We start from the raw sequence: 21,580 nt of genomic DNA, 5'->3' as shown, positions 1-21,580 counted from the left end.
TAACTGGTTGCAACCTCGTCCAATAAGAATAACCAAGGAGAAACCTTATTCATTGTTCATGAAACAGCATTATTGATACATTTATGGCCAAATGATAAAACAGTATCACTGCCAAAACTGTACGACATAAAATCGATAGTGCATCTCATTCCTATGGACGCCAGGCAGTTTTATGAAAACTTAACTTCGGACCCTGACATTGTGGATGATGTTGATGATATTGAAGGCACACTTGATTTCACTCCGAAGTAGTTTTCAAGTATGTCAGCGTGTAAAAGAACCATATGGGTATAATTCATGTATATATTTAACAGTAATAATAAGTGTTAAAAGTATCTGCTTTCATAAAATTGTATAAAAACAATAAAATGGTAGTGAATTTTATATAATGTTTCAACCATTTTTGTATTTACTTCTTCATTTTGGTAGTCTTACATCGACATTGTGAATAAAAAATTGTTGAAACGTGTCTTCTGGAATGTACTTATTTCAGTTGCGTAAGTGTTAAATGCTGAGACCTACGGTACTAATCTGAAAGAGCATTAGAAAATGTTTTAGATGCGAGAATTGCTTTTGGCATAACGTCAAACTTGAATTTTATTTGTAAAGTTGTGCTGAAACAGTTCTAGCTCAAAATGTGGGTTTTGGAGCTGGTTCCATATTGCATAGCCAATTTTGACCTTACACGGCGATATCTTAGCAACCGATGTAGATTTTTCCTGCCTCAGGTGACTACTGATCTAGTATACGATTTTATGTCTTTCGAACCATATTGCTTATACGGTGGCGACGGATAAAGCATTCACAAAACAACAGGATAACAATTAATTACACGTATTTGTCTCCGTTCTTACAAAATTTGAGCCGTTTCGCACAGGTCTGAAACATGTAGGTGGCGTGCGTAAAAATATGCACTAAAAACGTGTTATTTGCACGTAATATCCCAATAAAGCTAGATTTTTGTCGTAACAATGCATTTTTTGTTTATTTGAATCACTTTAACCCGTTTCCGCGCATTCGGTTCGTATAAGAATTATTTTTACGTCCTATATTTACCTCGACATTAAACCGCCGTATCTCGGCAACTGATAAGTATTACTGGATGAAAAAATTTCGTTTCACTTTATCCATTTTTTTTTACTTCATGTTTGTAGCTCAAATAGGAACCGAGCACCAAGACCCTCTCCTCTCCCCCCCCCCCCCCCCTCCCGAACCATAATTCTGCACGCAGCCTTCTCAAACATATTTGTTAGTGAAAAGATCGAACCGATTCGCACAAGTTTAAAGTATGGAAGTGGCACGCTATTTTAAAAAAAAAAAAAAAAAAAAAAAAAAAAAAAAAAAAAAAAAAAAAACTGAAAAAACGTGGTTTTGCACGTAAAACGCGAACGGTTTACACACAAATGGTACTCTTCACTAAACATTAATTTCAGCCCAATTAACACCTTTTGCAAAAGAATTAAGCGATTCACAATAGTTTACCTCCGCGCCAGCTCCGGTTCATCGTTGAAACCTTGCTTAATATACTACAACAATATACTACAACATGGCTACAGTAACACACATGTTCGGTTGACTACATAAATGACAACCGGTCCGAACTAAACCAAAAACTTTTTACTCAGTGTTCCTGGCTCAAATTGGAACCAGGTATCAAGGAAGACTCTGCACCTTCCCCCCCCCCCCCCCCCCCCCCCCCCGCGCCAAACACGATTCTGCACGCGTTCTAACTATAATGAGAACACTTAGCGACTTCCAAGAAACTTTAATTTGAAACCTTTTATAAACTAAGCAAGGGCACGTGTTGTCTATAAGGGAAGCGACTGTTAAAACTAAGTTTTTGAAAACAGCCATTTAGTACTTATTATTTATCAGTTTCCTTCTTCAAATGAACAAGAGCGTCGTCAGAATATACACAGTACAAGAAACAAATTGAGACAATACTTACATTGACAGAAATTTGCAGTGGCGTTACGTAAAGTGCATTTTCTATTTACGGTATGGTGACTTACGTTTAAATCTCGCTGACTGCACTAAAATTGCGTTTAATGTCTGCTGACTGTGCTGAAGATTACACCGGCTGTGCTGTAGTCTTAAACTTACGTTTAAGGTCGGTAGTAAATGACGACAGTGATAGCGCTGAAGATTAAACTAAATGTACAACAGTACTTGTAACGTCCGTGTTTAATCTTCACTGCTGTCAGCCAATTTTAAACGTAATCTTTAGTGCTTTCAACCAACTTCAAACGCAAGTCACCATGCTGGATATAGAAAATGTACTTTATGTAACGTCACTGAAATTTTAAGTCAAAATTATCTCAATGTGCATCTTTTACTATGTATATTCCGACGATGCTCTTGTTTATTTGAAGAGCGAAAATGGTAAATAAAAAATACTCAGAGCGACTGGTGCTTGTTTTTAAAATCTTGCTTCTAGAATTTTTTCTCGCTTACATGCTTAATGTCAAATATGTAAAACATTAATTCATTTGTAAACTAATTTCATTTATGAAACAGTTTTATACGTGGGAGTTCGAGTCGTTAAATAAGTAGGGACTTACTGGTGATATATAATCGCTAACATTTTAGTATCTGGTTAGCTGGAACGCTGGTGTAACAACAGTCTAGTAATTTACTTAAGCTGGCACATTTTCATTATCTCTTTCATAAATTGCTATAGATAGCTTAGATAATAGGGGATAACTAATGTTTCATCTCTATTACTCTAATTGTAAATTTGAGGATGGCCTAATTCACCCGAACCCTCTCGGAAGAGTTACATAAAACATCATCTAGACTTCTTTGTATATAAACAAACATCATCTAGACTTCTTTGTGTATAAACAATTTAAAAAATTTCACTGGATTTTCGTGCGGCAAAATGCCGCCTTTCTGTAAATCTGCAGAGGTAACTTCTCTGACACCGTTGTCGTAATATCGTTGACAACAGCAACACACTAGAGCGGGCGTAACCACGCAACACGTCACTGCTCTTTCTAAATTCATAGTGTTCGGGCGTCGTCCCAAGGTGCGGCCATCATGTGGCGTCTGGCGAAGCATCTCTCACGCCGGCCCACAGTGCTGCTGCCCGGATGGACGCCTCAGCGGACGATGGCGAAGAAGGGCAAAGGCGAGGAGTTCGTGGTGACTCCGTGCGAAGTTGTTCGCTTCTGCGAGGAGGTGCTGGTTAGTGCAGGCGCCTGCCAGAGCAATGCGAAGGAGGCGGCGCACGTCATAGCCGCAGCAGACTACTTTGGCCGCAGCACGCACGGCATCTTACGGCTGGGTAAGTAACTAAACCAGCGTACGCGCCATAATTTTTAAATTACAGTACGACATTTCGTGTGTATATTGTCGTAGTATATAACGGGCAAGTATCACGGCAAGTTGAGCAATGCAGACGTGAAGATAGGCTTCCAAACCACTAACAATTTAAATTCTCCTCTTCGAGGCGAAAGTGGGGTAATGATTGCCTATCGAGCACGCGGGGTCCAACGACATATTGAACGTGCGTCTCAGTGTCGACCTCTACGACCTGATTCCTTTCCCCCATCTGCTCCTATTCCTTAAACATATCCACATAATCTACACCTCCCACCGCCTTGATCCCCCTCATCCCCTGGCTGCTCCTCTCCTCTCCAACCACCGCCCTTTGCCATGCCTTCACCGTTGTGTTCCCCCCTATCCTCCACTTCTACACCCTTCATCTCCTTTCCCAACTCCCATCGTGGCTTCCGTCGACTCCCCCTCCCGGATGATGCCCTCCATTTATCCTTCCTATCAACTCTGATCTCTGATCCTCACCTCCCCCTTCCTTCCTCTGTCCTTTTCCTGGGCTCCCTCTCCCCCCCCCTTCCATCCTGTTTTTTTCCCACCTACCCTCTCGCTGCCTCCCTTCTCTCCTCCCCCCCCCCCCCCCAAGTCCTTTTGCATTTCCCTCCTCTACTGCCTTTCCCCATTCCCTCTCACGTCTGCCCTGCCCCCTCTCATGAGTCCTCTCCCTCCGTCGTTCCCCCCCCCCCCCTTCCCTCGTTTTTCCTCTCCTCCCCCCTTTTTTTCCTCATCTGTCCAGGCCCCCCCCTCCGCAATCTGCCCTTGGATGAGGTGTGTCATCTTTGTGCCGACTTTTTAGTGCAGTGTTTCCAGTGAGTGTTAAGTCTTGTGCGTCTTTTCAAAAGTGTTGCGAACGGAAATCATACTGTCACTGGGTGTGATTTTTATATCTCTTGCGAACAGAAACCATACTGTCGCCATGTTTTTTCATTGTCTGTCTACTGTTTTACCTGTCTGCTTCCTGTGTATTTTATTAGCATCGCCAACCATTGTATGTTTTAACTTACCACAATTTTCCGCCGTTTTACAATTTAAGTCACCTTTTTATCACTTGCTTTTATTGTTTCTTCTCTTCTTCTTATGTTTTAAAAAGCCTGTAGGCTGAAGAGCAGCGTATTAAGCAGCCCACCCCATTCTGGGGGAATCGAAATTCAATAAAGGAAAAAAAGCAGTGTCGACCACACGACCGTTGTGGTGTGAATTATGGTAGTAATGGTACATGTGAAGTGCATTTCAGATTTATTTTTTATTTTCACGTCACGTTCTGTAGGATCAAATTGAGGAGCCAATCTCCAAGGTCATGGAACATGTCAGTACATGAACTTACAACATAAAAGTAATAACAGGTAAAAATAAAATGTTTATGAACCAGAAAAAAGACAATCCATAAGTTTTAGTAAACGCAATCAACAATACAACAAGAAGCAGCTTAATTTTTAAAGGAAATCCTCGACAGAATAGAAGGAGTGACCCATGAGGAAACTCTTCAGTTTCGATTTGAAAGCGCTTGGATTATTGCTAAGATTTTTCAATTCGAGCGGTAACTTATTGAAAATCGACGCAGCAGTATACTGCACACCTTTCTGCACAAGAATTAAGCAAGTCCGACCCCAAATCCGGGTCTGATTTCTGCTGAGTATTAACTGAGTGAAAGCTGCTTATTCTTGGGGATAAGCTAATACTGTTAACAATAAATGACAGTAAGGAATGTATATATTGAGAGGCCAGTGTCAAAATACCCAGATTCGTAAACATGGGTCGACAAGAGGTTCGTGAACCTATACCACTTATTGCCCGAACCGCCCGTTTCTGAGCAAAGAATATCCTTTTAGAAAAGGAAGAGTTACCCCAAAATATAATACCACCTGGCATAAGCGAATGAAAATAAGAAAAAAGTAGACTAATTTTCGTGTCGAATGATCACTCACGTCAGATACCGTTCGGATAGTAAAAATGGCAGCATTAAGTCTTTGAATAAGATCCTGAACGTGAGCTTTCCACGACAGTTTACTATCTACCTGAACACCTAGAAATTTGAACTGTTCAGTTTCACAACTCATATGCTCATTCTGTGAAATTAAAACGTCAGGTTTTCTTGAACTGCGTGTTAGAAACTGCGAAAACTGAGTCTTACTGCGATTTAACGTTAGTTTATTTTCTAAAAGCCATGAACTTAGGTCATGAACTGCACTATTTGAAACCAGACCAATGTTGCACTACATCCTTTTCTACCAAGACAGTGTCATCAGCAAATAGAAATATTTTTAGAGTTACCTATAATACTACATCATTTATATAAATAAGGAACAGGAGTGCCCCAACACTGATCCCTCGGGCACCTCCCACTTGACTGTACCCCACTAAGACCCCACATCACAGCCATTATCAACATTGTGAGTAATGACATTTTTCTGTTTGTTGCTAAAGTAAGAGATGAACCAATTGTGAGCTATTCCCCGTATTCCATAATGGTCCAACTTCTGGAGCAATATTTTGTGATCAACACGATAAACGCCTTAGTGAAATCAAAAAAAATATGCCTAGCGTTCGAAACCTTTTGTTTAACCCATCCAATACCTCACAGAGAAAAGAGAATATACCATTTTCAGTTGTTAAACGACTTCTAAAGCCGAGCTGTACATTTGATAACAAATCGTGTAATATAAAATGATCAATTATCCTTACATACACTGCCTTTTCAATAACTTTAGCAAGCACTGATGGCATAGGAATAGGTCCAAAATTGTCTACATTATCCTTTTCTCCTTTTTTGTAAAGCGGCTTTACTACTGAGTACTTTAATCGTTCAGGAAACTGACCAGTCCTAAAGGAAAAATTACAAATATCCATGAGAGTCCTTAATCTTCAATGATTTAATTATTGACTCAATCTCCCCCTTGTCTGTATCACAGAGGAGTGTTTCAGACATAAATCTCGGAAAGGCAGTTGCCAAGAAAGTTATAAGATACCCTGTAGAAACCAAATTTTTATTTAATTCACCAGCAATGCTCAGAAAATGATTGTTAAATACTGTACATATACCTGATTTATCAGTAACAGAAATATTTTTACTACGAACTGAGTATATATCGTCTACCTTGTGCTGCTGGCCAAACACTTCCTTCACAACTGACCATATTGTTTTAATTTTATCCTGTGAATTGGGTATTCTATTTGCATACCACACACTCTTAGGCTTCCTAATAACACCCTTACAATTCTGTTTGCAATGGGCTACTGTAGCTTGATAATTCCCACTTTGTTCTACATGGTATCCTTATCCCACTATTCAGCCACCCAGGCTGCCTATTACTGCTAGTGCTTCTTGTAGAACTTTCTAATGGAAAGCAACTCTCAAAGAGCATGAGAAATGTGTTAAGGAAAGCATTATATTTATCATCAACGTTACCAGCACTATAAACATTCTACCAATCTTGTTCCTTGACAAGGTTTAAAAAATTCTCTATTGCTGTTGGATTAGCTTTCCTCCATTGTTTGTAATTATATGTGACATCTGTTTGAGTACAAAAGCCTTTTAATGTTAAAATTTGTGCATCATGATCTGAAAGGCCATTCACCCTTGTAATAACAGAATGCCCATCTAGTAGTGAAGAATGATTAAAAATATTGTCTATGGCTGTGCTCCTGTTCCTCTGCACCCTAGTGGGAAAAAGCACAGTCTGCACGAGATCATATGAATTTAGAAGATCTACCAACATCCTTTTCTTGCACCATCATATACAAAATTTATATTGAAGTCACCACATATAACTGATTTCTGGTACTTCCTACAAAGTGAATCTAGTTTGAGCAGAAATGCTCCGAAGTCAGAGTTAGGAGACCTATAAACAACAACAATTAGAAGTTTAGTTTCACTAAATTTAACTTCCCCTGCACAACATTCAAATATCTGTTCAGTGCAGTCCCGTGCTACGTCTATTGATTCAAATGGAATACTGCTTTTTACTTACATAGTCACTCCCCCACCTGGCAAGGAACTCCTTGAAAAACAGGCAGCTGGTAAAGGAAGCCTCTGAATTGTCAAATTATTTAAGTGGTGCTCCGATATACCAATAATTTCAGAGTCAACATCTATAAGCATTTAACTAACTTAATCTCTAATACCTCTTATATTTTGAAGAAATATTCTAATTCCTTCTCTACTTGGAGACATGTCCTCTGATGGTGAGCCCTTAGATAGAGGGACTTCCTTTAAGCAACTATACCTATCAGCTGACTTCAATCTAAAAAATTTGCAGCTCTAACACCAACTACTACAGGAATTTTTCCATGGGTGATCCCACCACCACCCACTACACTGTCATCTATAAGCTTTGCCAGCCTCCCCTTCCAATACCTATTGAGATTCAGGCCATGACTAGTGAAACTAGATCTAGTGATAGACCCAACTGGCACCACTGAAATGTGATCGATGCCCTCTGCCATCAGCGTCCTCTACAGCCCCACGTTGACGCGCCTAACAGCCGCATTAAGATGAGTCCGATCATGACGAAATGCACATTAGTGCCACCAGATTGAGTAGATATCTTAACCAGGTTACCACCTACATCATATTACCCGTTCCTGCCAAGACTATTCCCTGCTCCACCAACTATCAGTACCTGATCCTCCTTTGTAAAATTCCTACATAACTCCCCTATGCTGTCAGTCACCTGAGCCAACCCTGCACTAGGCTTCGCAATGCTGGTGATCTGATACTCACTCCCCAACGCTTCCTGAAACTGGTGGCCCACACCTCTATCATGCGAACTACCAAACAGCAGAACCTTCTTCTTTCCGTTAGACTTTGCAATCGACCTAGGCCTCCTAACTGCTGAGGACTGCTGCATGTTCCCTACATCTACAGCTACAAGAGGCTCCTCTCCACTTAACTCTGACAGTTGGTCAAATCTATTTCATATACACAAAGTATAACTGTCTGAATACCTCCTTCTCCCAGCTGTCTTCTTGCCAACTGCCAGTTCCCATTCCCCGCCACCAAACACGCTCCTAACAAGTTCCTCCTTTGCGCGTTGTATCTGCACCTGTAGGTCACAGATCATACGTTCCTGCTTCTCTATCTACTACAGATTCAATATTCCCAGGAGAGGACGACGGTTCAAACCCGCGTCCGTCCATCCTGATTTAGGTTTTCCGTGATTTCCCTAAATCGCTCCAGGCAAATGCCGGGAGGGTTCCTTTGAAAGGGCACTTTGAACAAATATCACACCGTAACCTACTACTCACAAACCTACGACAGAGCCTACACTTCTCACTCATGGTAAAATTGTACAGTTATTGAAAAAAAAACTATACGTCTACGTTACCTAAGTTCAGTTACACCAGTAGAACTAATTGTAGAACTAATAATAGCGGTCTCGAAATTCCCTGTCTACTAAGAAAGCAACTACCTGTATTAATATTACTACACCACAGGTAATACCAATATCAACAAAACGTAACAATATTATTAACTCAAACCAAAAATTCAAGTGGCCCCTGGAACACTCAACGATGTTGAAACACTGAATGAAAATTTTACTGAAATAGTTCAGTAGAAACAATAAGAAACGACCGCTGAAAACTTAAGCACGAAATTTACTAAACGACTTCGACGCACATAAAACTCTAAAAAACGCAGTGATCGAACGTTTCCAAAAGTTTATTAAATCGTTATTTCGCAACAAACAGCACGATACATCGCTGAAAACTATTAAATTTAGTAACTGTATAACAGTGCACAAATAACTTTGTCAATACTTAGCTTTATAACCGCTACAGCTGCAACTGCACGCCGCAAAATGTGAAAACACTACTCAATGTCAGTAGTAATAAGTAATGACTGCAATTTCGAGTGCCGATGGTCTCACATAGCGAAATCTAATTCCTCAGTTACGTAGTGTGAAGAGTTGATTGATATTATGTTGGGACTTCGGATTGCTTCCAATTGAGAATAAGCAGGAAATGGGTAGAATGTCATGGAGTCATCTCTGTGAAACTTCGCAATAAAAGAGTGAATGCTGATTTTCTTTTGCAACTATATTGCACCCATTGTCACTAGAGAACATTTATAAGAAACAACACATGGTCTGATAGCTCCAAGTTATCCACCGAGAAGAACGTAGTTTTAGTTTCTTGTTGGATAGGAGATTAAATGCTACAAGCGACAATTTATGAAACACAGTTGTCCAAGAACACCGTGAGCGACGACTACGGTTACTGCCGAGAACTCGCTTACGTTACGAGAGTCTTCCAATTAGTGGACAAAGTTAGGTTGTCGAAATATACGTATCGCATATAGCTACTAGGAAATACCAGAATGTAGGAACGAACTCTAACTCTTCCAGTATCTATAGCCTACGTAAAGATAAACGTGACAAATTTCTTAGTTCTGGCGTATACGAAGTTAGCTACAATGACTGTGAACAGTTATTACACTGGACAGACGGACGCTCTTTTTAAACACGATTTAGGGAGAACACCTACTTCCATAATAAGACAGGTTTCTGTGCGCATATCAGTAAAGAAAAGCGTTCTGTTCAAGGTATTAACGATAACATTTGCAAATATTAAATACGGGTTCAGCTGCGGGCAGGCGCCGCGAGACAGCTCAAAACATTTTTTTCTCGACTTAAACTGTCAACATAAAAATATCCAGTTCACAATGGAGTTTGACAGAAAACCCTTAAATATTACCATTACCATTACCATCAATACACAAACACATTGTTTCAAAACTTATAGAACAACTATAACCTTCTTGCTCACGACGTCCACTTACAGTCAAAAATGCAGCTTTCTACTCAGTGATGCACCGTCTCATATCTGTTCCCATGTCCGAAGAAAAATTCAAAGGAGAGTTGGACTTACAAATAACATGCTCAACCAATAGGTGCAACTCTGTCCTGATTGACCACATATGGCAAAGGAAACAAAAATTGCAAATTATGCTCCTTCCCTATGCTCATTTGTTGCTTCTTCCAATGTCTGCACGAAATGGTGTGTAATCATCTACTTAGGACAGGTATCACAGAGTGTAGCAAAAGCATTGAGATCCTGCAGCTATAGGTTCCCAGAGTGAAAATTTCACTCTGCAGCGGTGTGTGTGCTGATATGAAACTTCCTGGCAGATTAAAACTGTGTGCCGGACGATGACTCGAACTCGGGCCCTTTGGCTTTCTCAGGCAAGTGCTCTACCAACTGAGCTACCCAAGCTAGGTAGCACAGTTATTAGCCTACAGTGACGTATGCAAAATTACTTGTTTTGATTGTGAGCAGTTTACATTGTTTAGTCAGGCAGAGACACAGCAACTTTGTCGGCTGACAATGAATGCAGATGCAGGTGGCAGAATTATTACTCCGCGTCTGAGCCAACGAGATGTAAGGACCCTGTGACACAGGTCAATGCACGTGACATTACAGGTCTTGCGACTTGAAGCGACTATCACTAGCGGAGGGTGAGATCCCACTTGAGGCCGTTTTAACATATGATAAAGTTTAGGACTTTATTGGGTATCCTTTCGTTTACATAATGATTTCCTGCCGAGCGTTCGCGATATATGTCTGGCAATGCAACTAGTGTGACGTCAAAAGTTCGTTGCCGTGGCCCACGAGAAAGACAGGCCGTCGCGCGGTCGTCACAATACGTGACGCTGCAGGTCTTACGAGTTCTAGCAGTCGTTTTCGACGGGGAGCAAGTAATATTCCAGGCGAGTTTAATCATTCTTGAGTGCGTGTTTTAACTGCATGCAAGTTGTCTATAGCACACGCCTAAATTAAGGTCTCCAGTGGGTACTTTTTCAATTAAATATTGTTGTACTGTGAGCTTTGGAAGTAGCCGAGATTTCAAGAGGTGTGGCAGACATGCCGACAAGTGTGACGTCACAAGTTCGTTGCAGAGCCCATGTATCTCGTTGTTCCGTTCGTTGCAGTGCCCGTAATTCTTGTGGGAACAGCTCCACATATGCTGAGCATGTACTGAGTGAAAGCCACAGCTACTAGCCAGTCCCATGTCCTCTACTTAGCAAACAAAGATCAAAAACTCACCTTGTTGGAAGGCCTGAAAACCAACAACATCTGGTCCACAGACCTGATTTAATATTAAAGGATCAAACACAGTTCAGTACTTCACATAATCTATACTTAACTTGATCTTCACAGTTTTCCAATGCTACCCAAACCGTCATTTCCTTTCTATTCGTCAACTACCCTGTATTTATTTGTTTTATTGTGACTGCCTAAGTCCTCCATATATTCTGTTATTACGATTGCCAATTCTATCTGTTACTGTGTTTCTGTATCACTTTCGGCATATACTGTTTCTGTGAAACATTCTTTATAGTATTCTTCTCAAGTATTGATTTTATTTTATCGGGATTGTTAATTTCATGTAAATGCTATGTATGCATTTGTTTTCGAGTTTAGCACTAATATCTTTCCTGGTTTACTCCCTTTTTATTTATTTATTCTTCATCTTTTTACGCTGAAGAGCCAAAGAAACTGATACACCTGCCTAACATCGTGTAGGGCCCCGCGAGCACACAGAAGTACCACAACACGACGTGGCATGGACTCGACTAATGTCCGAAGTAGTACTGGACGGAACTGCCACCATGAATCCTGCAGGGCTGTCCATAAATCTGTAAGAGTACGAGGAGATGAAGATCTCGTCTGAACAGCGCGTTGCAAGGCATCCCAGATATAATCAATAACGCTCATGTCTGGGGAGTTTGGTGGCCAGCGGAAGTGTTTAAACTCTGTAGAAATTCTGGACGTGTGGGGTGTAGCATTGTCCTGCTGGAATTGCCCAAGTCCGTCGGAATGCAAAAAGGACATTAATGGATACAGGTGGTCAGACAGGATGCTTGCGTGTGTGTCACCTGTCAGAGTCGTATCTACACGTTTCATGGGTCCCATCTCATTCCAACTGCACACGCCCACATCAGTGCAGAGACTCCACCCGTTTGAACAGTCCCCTACTGACATGCAGGGTCCATGGATTCATGAGGTTGTCTCGATACCCGTACACGTCCATCCGCTCGATACGATTTGGAACGAGGCTCGTCCGACCAGACAACACGTTTCCAGTCATCACCATTCCAATGTCGGTGCTGACGGGCACAGGAGAGACGTAAAGCTTTGTGTCATGCAGTCATCAAGAGTTCACGACTGGCCCTTCGGTTCCGAAAGCCCATATCGATGATGTTTCGTTGAATGGTTCGAACGCTGGCCCAGCATTGAAAACTGCAGCAGTTTACTTAAATCTTGGTAACTTGCCATTGTAGCAGCAGTAGCCGATCTAACAACTGCGCCAGCCACTTGATGCCTTATATAAGGCGTTGCCGACCGCAGCGCCGTATTCTGTCTGTTTACGTATCTCTGTATTTGAATGCACATGCCTATACTAGTTTCTCTGGCGCTTCAGCGTATTTACGAGAATATTATTATATTTTCTTTTTCAGCAAAAAATTCTGAAACAGTTTTGTGGCTATCATCGCAAAGAGATTAATTTGCATCGCCATAGATGTTAAGACTTTCAGGATGTATAGCAAGTGCCAGACAGTTTGGTTAAACACTTTTGTTCTTTCCCCTGAGTAATACTGGTAAAATTTATGTTGCGATAATTTTTGATTCAAGAGTTTTAGTCTTCCTCCAAGCACAGTTGAACGGAATTTGGAGGCATACCAACAGAGCTATGACCATTGCACAACAGAGGATATGTGCTTTATAGCAGTGAAGGTGAACAAGTGCTCATAGCTGGTCAGGCATGCATTTTACGCCCTTGTTTATGGACATTTTTTTCTTATTTTCATCCATAATACGGACTCTGAAGGGTGCCTACCACATAATCGTAATATCAGTGTCGGTACGTTTATTGCACTGTCAGAGGTATCACAACGATTTTAGTTTATAACTTCCGAATTGTTCGCTTCCGGACCAGGGTCCCTTACCCCAAACTGATACATTTATCTTTTTCCGTCATCCCTGAAAGGTTGTAACATTATCATTGAATCACCCTGTGTATACATACATTTACAGGCGCTGGCGCCATTTAATATAACAAATAATGTCAAACATCAATTAAAATTAATAAAGGAAATGAAACGTATTATTCCCTTTAAAGAATCAGGAACAGCAAAAGTATATGTAGCAAAATCTAATATCAAAACAAGAATGCAAACTAAAATGATTAAGTGGATTGATCACAAAATGACATCAAAAGAAGTCAGATTCATGTCTATTGCCGAGAAGCGAAGAGACTACGAGGATGACCGAGAACGAGATCTGTAGACGATCTGAAAAGGGACCTAAAATCTTTAAAGATTTCTAATTGAAGTTTGGTAAAATAGTGACAGATCATCAGCAATAGTCTGACATACTCTGTTTTGCTTAATATCATTATATTATTATTATTATTATTACTGATTTCATTGTCGTGGTGATTTTGTAGCTTTACCGCACTTCCCTAGGACTCAACAACTTGAGTAGTTTATCTGCTTGGTTCCATTCTTTTAATGCCTCAAAGAGTTTTAGCCCGCATTTTTTTCTTTACGTACGAATAAGTCCGCATAATCCTTCTTCTGTTTTATTTGGGTCCAGTAAGTCTCGATTGCTTACCATTCAGTGACTTTAATTTCAACTATCTGTTTCCATTTGTTATTATTCTTGCTCAAAGAGTCAAATAATACTCAGCATCTGTTATAAAGATTTCTTATCTCCATGGTGGACTCACCTGAATCTGGATCACAGTACCGAGCAGTCTACCGAGTCTTGAGTGCTCTAAGGGAGGGGTGTGTTTGTGTTACAGGCTTTTATGTGGACGAGCTGTGCAGCGGCAGAGTGAATGGGCAAGCGCGCCCGTGCCTCATACAGGAGACGTCTGCCACAGCCAACGTGGATGGCTGCAACGCAATGGGCGCGGTCGTCGGCAACTTCTGCAACAACCTCGCCTTAAAGAAAGCAAGGGACTGCGGCGTCGGATACGTCTGCGCCAGGCGTAAGCCGCACAGTGAATTACTTCATACAAAGCTCACTGCTAGCCGTTAAAATTGCAACACTAGGAAGAACAGTACTGAACGAAACTTTATTTATTGTGTGTAGAGTGTTGTACGAAGATATAGCGCGTGGCGGATCCAAACTCGAACACTAACTCGGGACTTCTCTTGATCATGGCAGCCATCCATTACACATGTACAGACACACACATACAGAAAACAGAGCAAACCCACTGCAACTGTAGAATATGTGGTTGCAGGCGACTGGATACATTCGAGTACAGTGCTATACTATGCTGTCCGACCAGGAAAATAGTGCATCTGCGTTAGTTGTTCACAACTGTACTACATGTACAAGCAATTTTAGAATACGTGGCGAGAAGTGATGTCATGATCGCATGGGCAGAAGTGACATAAAATCGATGAAGTTACAAAAAAATGACTGAAAATGCGTATAAATTGGGGGGAAAATACGTCAAAATGTGGGAGAAATTGAGGCGAATGAGAGATTACTTGCATGTCATTTGCTTGATGCAGGAAAATTCTTATTCGTGGGAACGAATATGCGACACTAAGAGGAACACAGGAAAAAATAGACATGGAAGCACCAGGAAGCAGGGAAACAAGTCATTTTTCGTCGAGAGCGATAAAACGGTTGGAACAGAATGTTTAACGTGGATACCACCGAATGTAGACTAATAAATTTTTTTATGTCGGATCACAAGCCCCGGGGGACCCCAGCGGTATCGGCAACCGCCTTATAAATTTTTATAAAGTATTCTTAGCTAAAGACCGATGTATTACCAACTGGGGTAACTGCAATATACATCTACAGAATGGACAGCGTGTTTGACCCTGCACAGGACTGTTTAGCTGTTTTAAACCCTAACAATCAGTATTTACAATGTGCCTCTCTGTACTCTTCACTAATCACAACCATGCGGCGTCAGCTAACAAATACCTCAAACAGCTTCTGTACGGTTTTCTAACAACATTCTACTATATGTATATTGAGGTAATAGTCATACATGCAAGTTGACTGGAAAAGAGAGCCATATGCCTGTTAACTGAAATAGATCTGCGTTAAAGGGTAGTAGAAATTAAGTGAAAAGATTGGTTGAGAGGGATTGTAATGAGGTATGATTTAATGTTAGATTGACGATACATTATAGAGAGAAGGAGATGTTGCTGAAGGTCATTTATCACACATTTAACCATTTTTTTCCTTTATTCTCTTGGGGTGTATCAGTTGTATGGTATAACTTGCGGTCGACTCGTATACAATTGTGTGTTCTCTGTGTGACTTAAAGCACTGTCTACCTGTGATCGTTAACAGCAAACCTCTCCATACCACAGTCATCAGCGGACTTCCAACCCATGTGTGATGAAACATGTCCATTGATGGAAAACCTGGTTTTGTACCCTCCTCTAGACAAACGAAGATGAATGCAAAGTACTCCATTCCTCTGTCGCATCTTGGAGATAATTCGAGTCTTCAGTTTCGTATAGCTACGAAGCCACTGTTACTACACTTTTCATTTTCGTCCTACCCAAAATGCATGCATGTGGATCATTGGGTATAGGGCAGGTCTTAGGATTTTTTAGTAGGTTGATGTATAAGATACGCTAATATTCTCGCAGACAATCAAACAGTACAAGGGGATTGTCAGCAATATGACCAAATACATATGGAAAACGGTGAAAAAATGAGAAAAACGACGTAAAATCGTTAAAATTCGAGGAAAACCTGACACAATTACGAAGAATCGATGTGAGATACATAAAAATATAGGGAGATTTTATGAAATATCTAAAATCGCTAAAACATAGTAAAAATACGGAAACTGACTGAGAATACATAAAATTGGAGAAAAATACCGTGAAATAAGAACTGAGCAAAATCAATAAAACTGTGTGTTTTGGAGAAGGAGAGTAGACTGAGGCTACATACACACAACTTAATAGCGGAGAGAGGAGGCTTTCTAGAGACTATTCGTCAATGGGAATGACAATATTATCCTGCGCATAAGTAATACAACCTAACATCGGACCATGACTTCTGTGTGCAAGAGGAAGGTTACCAGAGGTGGTAGTAAACTGCGATAAGACTGTTACATCTCCTCTGGCTACTGATCGTGGTTTTTATTTCCTTGTAAGATGTCACCGTTTCTTCTTAGGCATTTATGTCTGCCGACGATCATTTTGTATGACTGTTGTGATTGTATCATAATTTCTTAACCATAATCGGGCTTGTACTTCGTAAACAGCAGGCGTATTACATCTCTGGAAACATATGTAGTGTTTGTGTTACCAAGAATCGATTTTTTCTTTGGTGTGCAAGGTAGTAGTTTTATCAATTCATAGTTTGTTACCATAGTTTACTATGGAGAAAGATCAGGGAGAACGTATGTCATGCCTTGGAAACGTATTTCTTACACTGGAATATTAACAGCGTTGCATTCAACAAGACCAATAGGTCAGACACCAGACAACTCTAGCACTATAGCGTGTTTAAATGCAGGACCCATAAATTGGGAATCGTCCAGTCTAGCCATTGGTTGGCGTTCAAATTACGGAAAAACTGGTAAATGTGATAAACCTAATCATGCTATCCACTGTGGTGTTTATTACAGTACACCGCCTCATATTGATGGTGTCCTTTCCATCTCATCTGTTCACTGGTAACGCTGATGATTACCACAAAATGGTTGACTGACATCTCTTGTTTGAGATGGACAGAGAGTCCTGATGGGAACAGCACCTTCTGGAGATGCCCTGGACTCAAACAGTGATTGCAACATGAGGAATCAATTGAAAAGGAACACCTAGATATCTGATACCACGTCACTGTGGAAGATGAATTTATGTAGAGGTCATCAATCACGTTCGGACAGCTATTTGGAAACGCCCCACAATGCCGCAAACTTTTCCAGTTTCCATGTGTTGTGATGCCTCCCACAATTTTTTTGTCAATAAGAACCGACATCTCCCTATTTCATTCCAATAATCCTGTGTTGTGGGTGTAGCAGCATAGTTTACAAAGAACGATGTCCAGTTTTCTTTGAGAGCCAATGGATCGAGACGTGTTAATTATTTTAGCACCTCTTACAGACCTCGAAGTCATGGTGGAAAAACAAAATGTATGGCGGTATACAAAACCATAGACATATACCTGCTTGGATGTGCTACAGCAAAAAAAAAAAAAAAAAAAAAAAAAAAAAAAAAAAAAAAAAAAAAAAAAAAAAAAAAAAAAAAACAATGCATCAGACTGCTAATGAAAGAACAACACAGGGGCCCTCTCTTGAAATTCTTGAAATTGATAGCCTGTGGTATATGATCCTCCTACAGTACAGATGACGAAACTTTACACTGGTCTGTGGAAGCGACTTCGATCACTGTCCACCTGACGCCAGTGGACCAGTACTTGTATATTTAGTGGTATCACCACATATGGTCAATCCCAGCTCCCAGATGGTATTTACTTCCAGATATATCAGAAGAGGTGTTGCGGTAATGTCTCATCGAGTTCTCAACCGGGTGATGTTAGCAGAGCTTTTATAGTTCGTAGTTTTTCTCTGTTGTATGGTACAAAATAACAAGGAGGGTGAGAGTGTTTGGGGCACAGTCATGTATGTACCCTGAGAGACGCGTATCTCCATCAGACTGCAGAAGCTGTATGTAGTTTGGAGACACACCTCAATGCAGTAACAAAATCCTCATTCTCTTTCCAGCTCCTGTATGATGTGGCGTCTTCCTAATTTTCCTGATAAGAAACAGCATCGTAACTGCTCTTACTGTCTTTTCTACCACCTCATGTTACAGGAGAAAGCTTCGTTTGGCGCAGGCGTTACATACTGTACACAATTGGCTGAGCTATGACAACACATTCAGGATTTCCACCGAGTAGTCAACACACAGCCTTGTCACATTAACTCAGCTCACCTTGTTTCTCTATGGTATGCAGAATGTCTTAGATATGGTTCTCACTGAATCCATCTTAAATTGGAATGATCACATGGACAAAACTGCAGGAAGGGCGGGGTAGAGAATGAGCAACAGTTACAAGATGCATAGGGACTGTCAAGAAAACCACACTGGAATTTTTCTGTATGGGATCCTTAGCATAATAGGTTCGAGAAAGGTGACTCGTTTTGAGACATGAGAGTGGCACTAATATGATTCACCATTGGTTGTAATCATTAAAAGACGTCTCGATAGGATCCAAAGCAAGTGTGTGGCTGAATGAGTAGACTTCATTCCAGATCACAGACAGCATTTCTACCAGAAAGCGTAACCCCTTTCAGCGACTCTTGTGTGTGCCTGTAGAACCAAGACTGCTCTCGTGCAGATTGACATTAACACATTGGTTGTAATCATGTTTTAATAGTATGGTCCTTATGCGAAATACCGGTGATAGAATCCTTCTGCACTCACCTTCAAGTGTCAGTTGTCAATAGTGGATATTGAAAGGAACATCATTTTATCTCCAGTTATTCCCATTTAAACTAATTGGTGAGGGTAATCTGACTGCTGAAAAAGAAAATCACTCATCATGCAAAGCGACTCTTATCATCAATTTAATTAATGAGCCTATCAATTCGATATTTATGGCGTGCCGCCTGACGGATGGAAGCGGTGGCTAGGTTACCATGGATATGATTCTTGACTTGGTGCGGCAATGAGGCGTTTGTTTTCGTCGTGGCAGTATGTTTTAATGAAATTTCAATCTCCCACCTACACATGGAGAGACGACCATAGTAATAAAATCAGTTGCTTTACCGAATTTATAAAGTGATACATAGCATTAACCTGATATTCATAACATCTCTGTGCTGTTACCTTAAGAGACTTAGTATATGGCAGGCATTTGGTTACTTTAAGGGAGTCCGAAAGTGAGGAGGAATCGTGTAACAGAGGTAGAGCTTAGCAATCCGTCCTGAGCCAAAAATGAGTTTAATATTCCAGTCCTGCGGCGCATGATGTAACAGATAATAAGCTGATTATAACAGACTTTGTTATACCTGATGAGAAAATATTTTGTTATTTTTCACAACAGATAATGATACTTTAGCCATGTGAAAAAGCATGTCTGCCCTGATTTCTTCTGTCTTCGAACATAACTCGTATAAAACGAAGAAATCTAGATTTCGTTTGAGAATTTCAGGGTGTATGGTTAACAAAATCGGTGACTCGGATAGGGTAAAATGGATTTTTTAAACAGGGGTGTCTATGTCAGGGTGGAAGTGATTAGCAGTACATTATACATCCAGGCAACAACTGTTTGTTTCACAGTGCACCGTGGCTGGCTGCAAGGGTGGTCACGAGGAGTTGGCAACCAGAAGTAATGGATTAAGTCAACCTTAGATGGGTGGAGAGATACAAAGAATGCGCCAGCCTGTCTACTCTTGTCTGCAGTACCAGGTGATAGAGAATTGACCAGTGTGCTGGGTAGGCAGGGATGGAAATGAAAGCGTGAGCAGTGTGAGAGTAGATTCAAAATGACAGGTGTTTGCACTGGTCGTATTGATAACATCTGAATTCCTACCACTCCAATCATTACTTGATGCCCTCCATGGCTGGGGGTGGTCCACTCTGGCATACATGTGCATCCACGACTCTGGCTGTGGTCACAGCAGTAATTTTCACTATGGCACACGACAGGATATGACCACTTGAGAAAGAGAAAGAGAGAGAGAGAGAGAGCAAGTGTTTCAACACCACTTTCTCAGGTATCAATATCTGGCACTTTTGTTCAGGGATTAGCACGACATCCAGTCTGTCAGTCGCAGGATCCAAGTGGAAGTAGTGTGGTCTCTTGGACATTGGCGTGTGGTGCGGCCCAGCGAAGCGATCAGTTAGGTGCCGTGCAGTCGGTGCAAAAGATTTTTAACAGTGTAATTACATGCAGTGAATTTAGTTGGTGGTATTCCTTGCATGATTAGGATTTAAAAAAGCACCACAATCGTTTAAATATTCCATACTGCCTTGTCCCCCTCAAAACATTTAAATAAACAATATACTACCCACTGAAACAGATTTCCCACCAAATTCCTCAAATAAATAAACTATATTCCAAACACTGCCTTGTGCCCTACAAATTGTTAAATAACCAATATTCCACACATTGCCTTGTCTACCAGAAATTGCTTAAACAATATTTCGTATACTGCAATCGATTTACTACCAATTGGCCAATCAGTTGTGTCTTTTCCTCTCCAGTTCCCAGGTGGGGGAGCAGAGGAGGAGAGTTAGGGGCTTTCCCAAAGGGGGAGGGATTAATTACTTGATCGATTTAATTAATTAGTTAATCAAGTTGATATCAAATGTGGCTTGAATCAGCGAGGGTAGTTCCCAGAGGAGAGGGGGAAGAGGAGGGGAAGGGGGATCATTGTCCTCTTAGCAGAACAATACTGGTAGTTTAAGGATGGATTATCTCCAGGGTGTCATAATCATTTTTGCAGAGCAATAGATTAAGGACTTGTCAGTCAAAAGAGAACAATAGGTTTGCCCCTGAATGTACACTTGTCCATGATGCAGGGGACCCACACTAACAAATGGTCCCCTTACCCCCTTTGCTCTACTACTATCAACAGCAGCAGTCAACCTCGCTGGTGTAGTAATGGAAAGCCCTACAACAAGAAGGGAGCATGTTGCAGAGCAGACATTCCCCTCTGTCGTGATCATACAGACTATTAAGTACTATGCCCCGCCGTTTGTAATGTCCAGGGGAATATCACGAATGGCGGTGAGTTCAATGCAATTATTGTCTTTGAATAAAAGTGTCATTTCTATTCGTCTCGCTGCATATTTCTCTCAATTACCTACTGCCCTATACTGTAGCAGTTCTTTCTATATATGCTCCAAGTTTGATGGAGTTATGTTACTTGACAGTGACACATCATGTAGAAGTTACTTGCGTCCTTCAGTTTTGCACACTAATATATGTTGGCAGTAACCAAAAACAAAATGAATACCGGCTGAAGACTTCTGGATTCTTCTGATACAGGTCTTGGAAGTTGATCAGCCAGCTTACAGTTGATGCATTGTACGGATTCTTGAACAACCTGCACACCTGACTCTTTTCTTGTTTCCAGATGCAAACCATTTTGGGATAGCATCGTACTACACCAGATTCATCGCGGACTGCGGTATGATTGTAAGTGATCCAATTCCAGGCTGCTGTATGGCAGAAGCGTCACCTGGTGGCCACACGTGAGCCCTCACTTTGTTCTGATCACCATTTGCAGGGAGTC

General features: G+C 40.9%; 1 protein-coding gene across 1 annotated transcript; it reads left to right on the top strand.

Annotated features, from left to right (window-relative positions):
* The first annotated feature begins 3,039 nt into the window (after positions 1-3,039).
* On the top strand, positions 3,040-21,543 carry LOC124616418 (delta(1)-pyrroline-2-carboxylate/Delta(1)-piperideine-2-carboxylate reductase-like). Its single transcript, XM_047144724.1, has 3 exons — positions 3,040-3,286; positions 14,141-14,329; positions 21,422-21,543. The coding sequence occupies exons 1-3, from the start codon at positions 3,040-3,042 to the stop codon at positions 21,541-21,543; spliced, it is 558 nt and encodes a 185-aa protein (XP_047000680.1).
* Positions 21,544-21,580: the final 37 nt, after the last annotated feature.

Source organism: Schistocerca americana, chromosome 5 (assembly GCF_021461395.2).
Source record: "Schistocerca americana isolate TAMUIC-IGC-003095 chromosome 5, iqSchAmer2.1, whole genome shotgun sequence".
NCBI lineage: Eukaryota > Metazoa > Arthropoda > Insecta > Orthoptera > Acrididae > Schistocerca > Schistocerca americana.
Note: the sequence above shows the minus strand (reverse complement) of the source record. Positions and strands in the feature narration are given on the sequence as shown.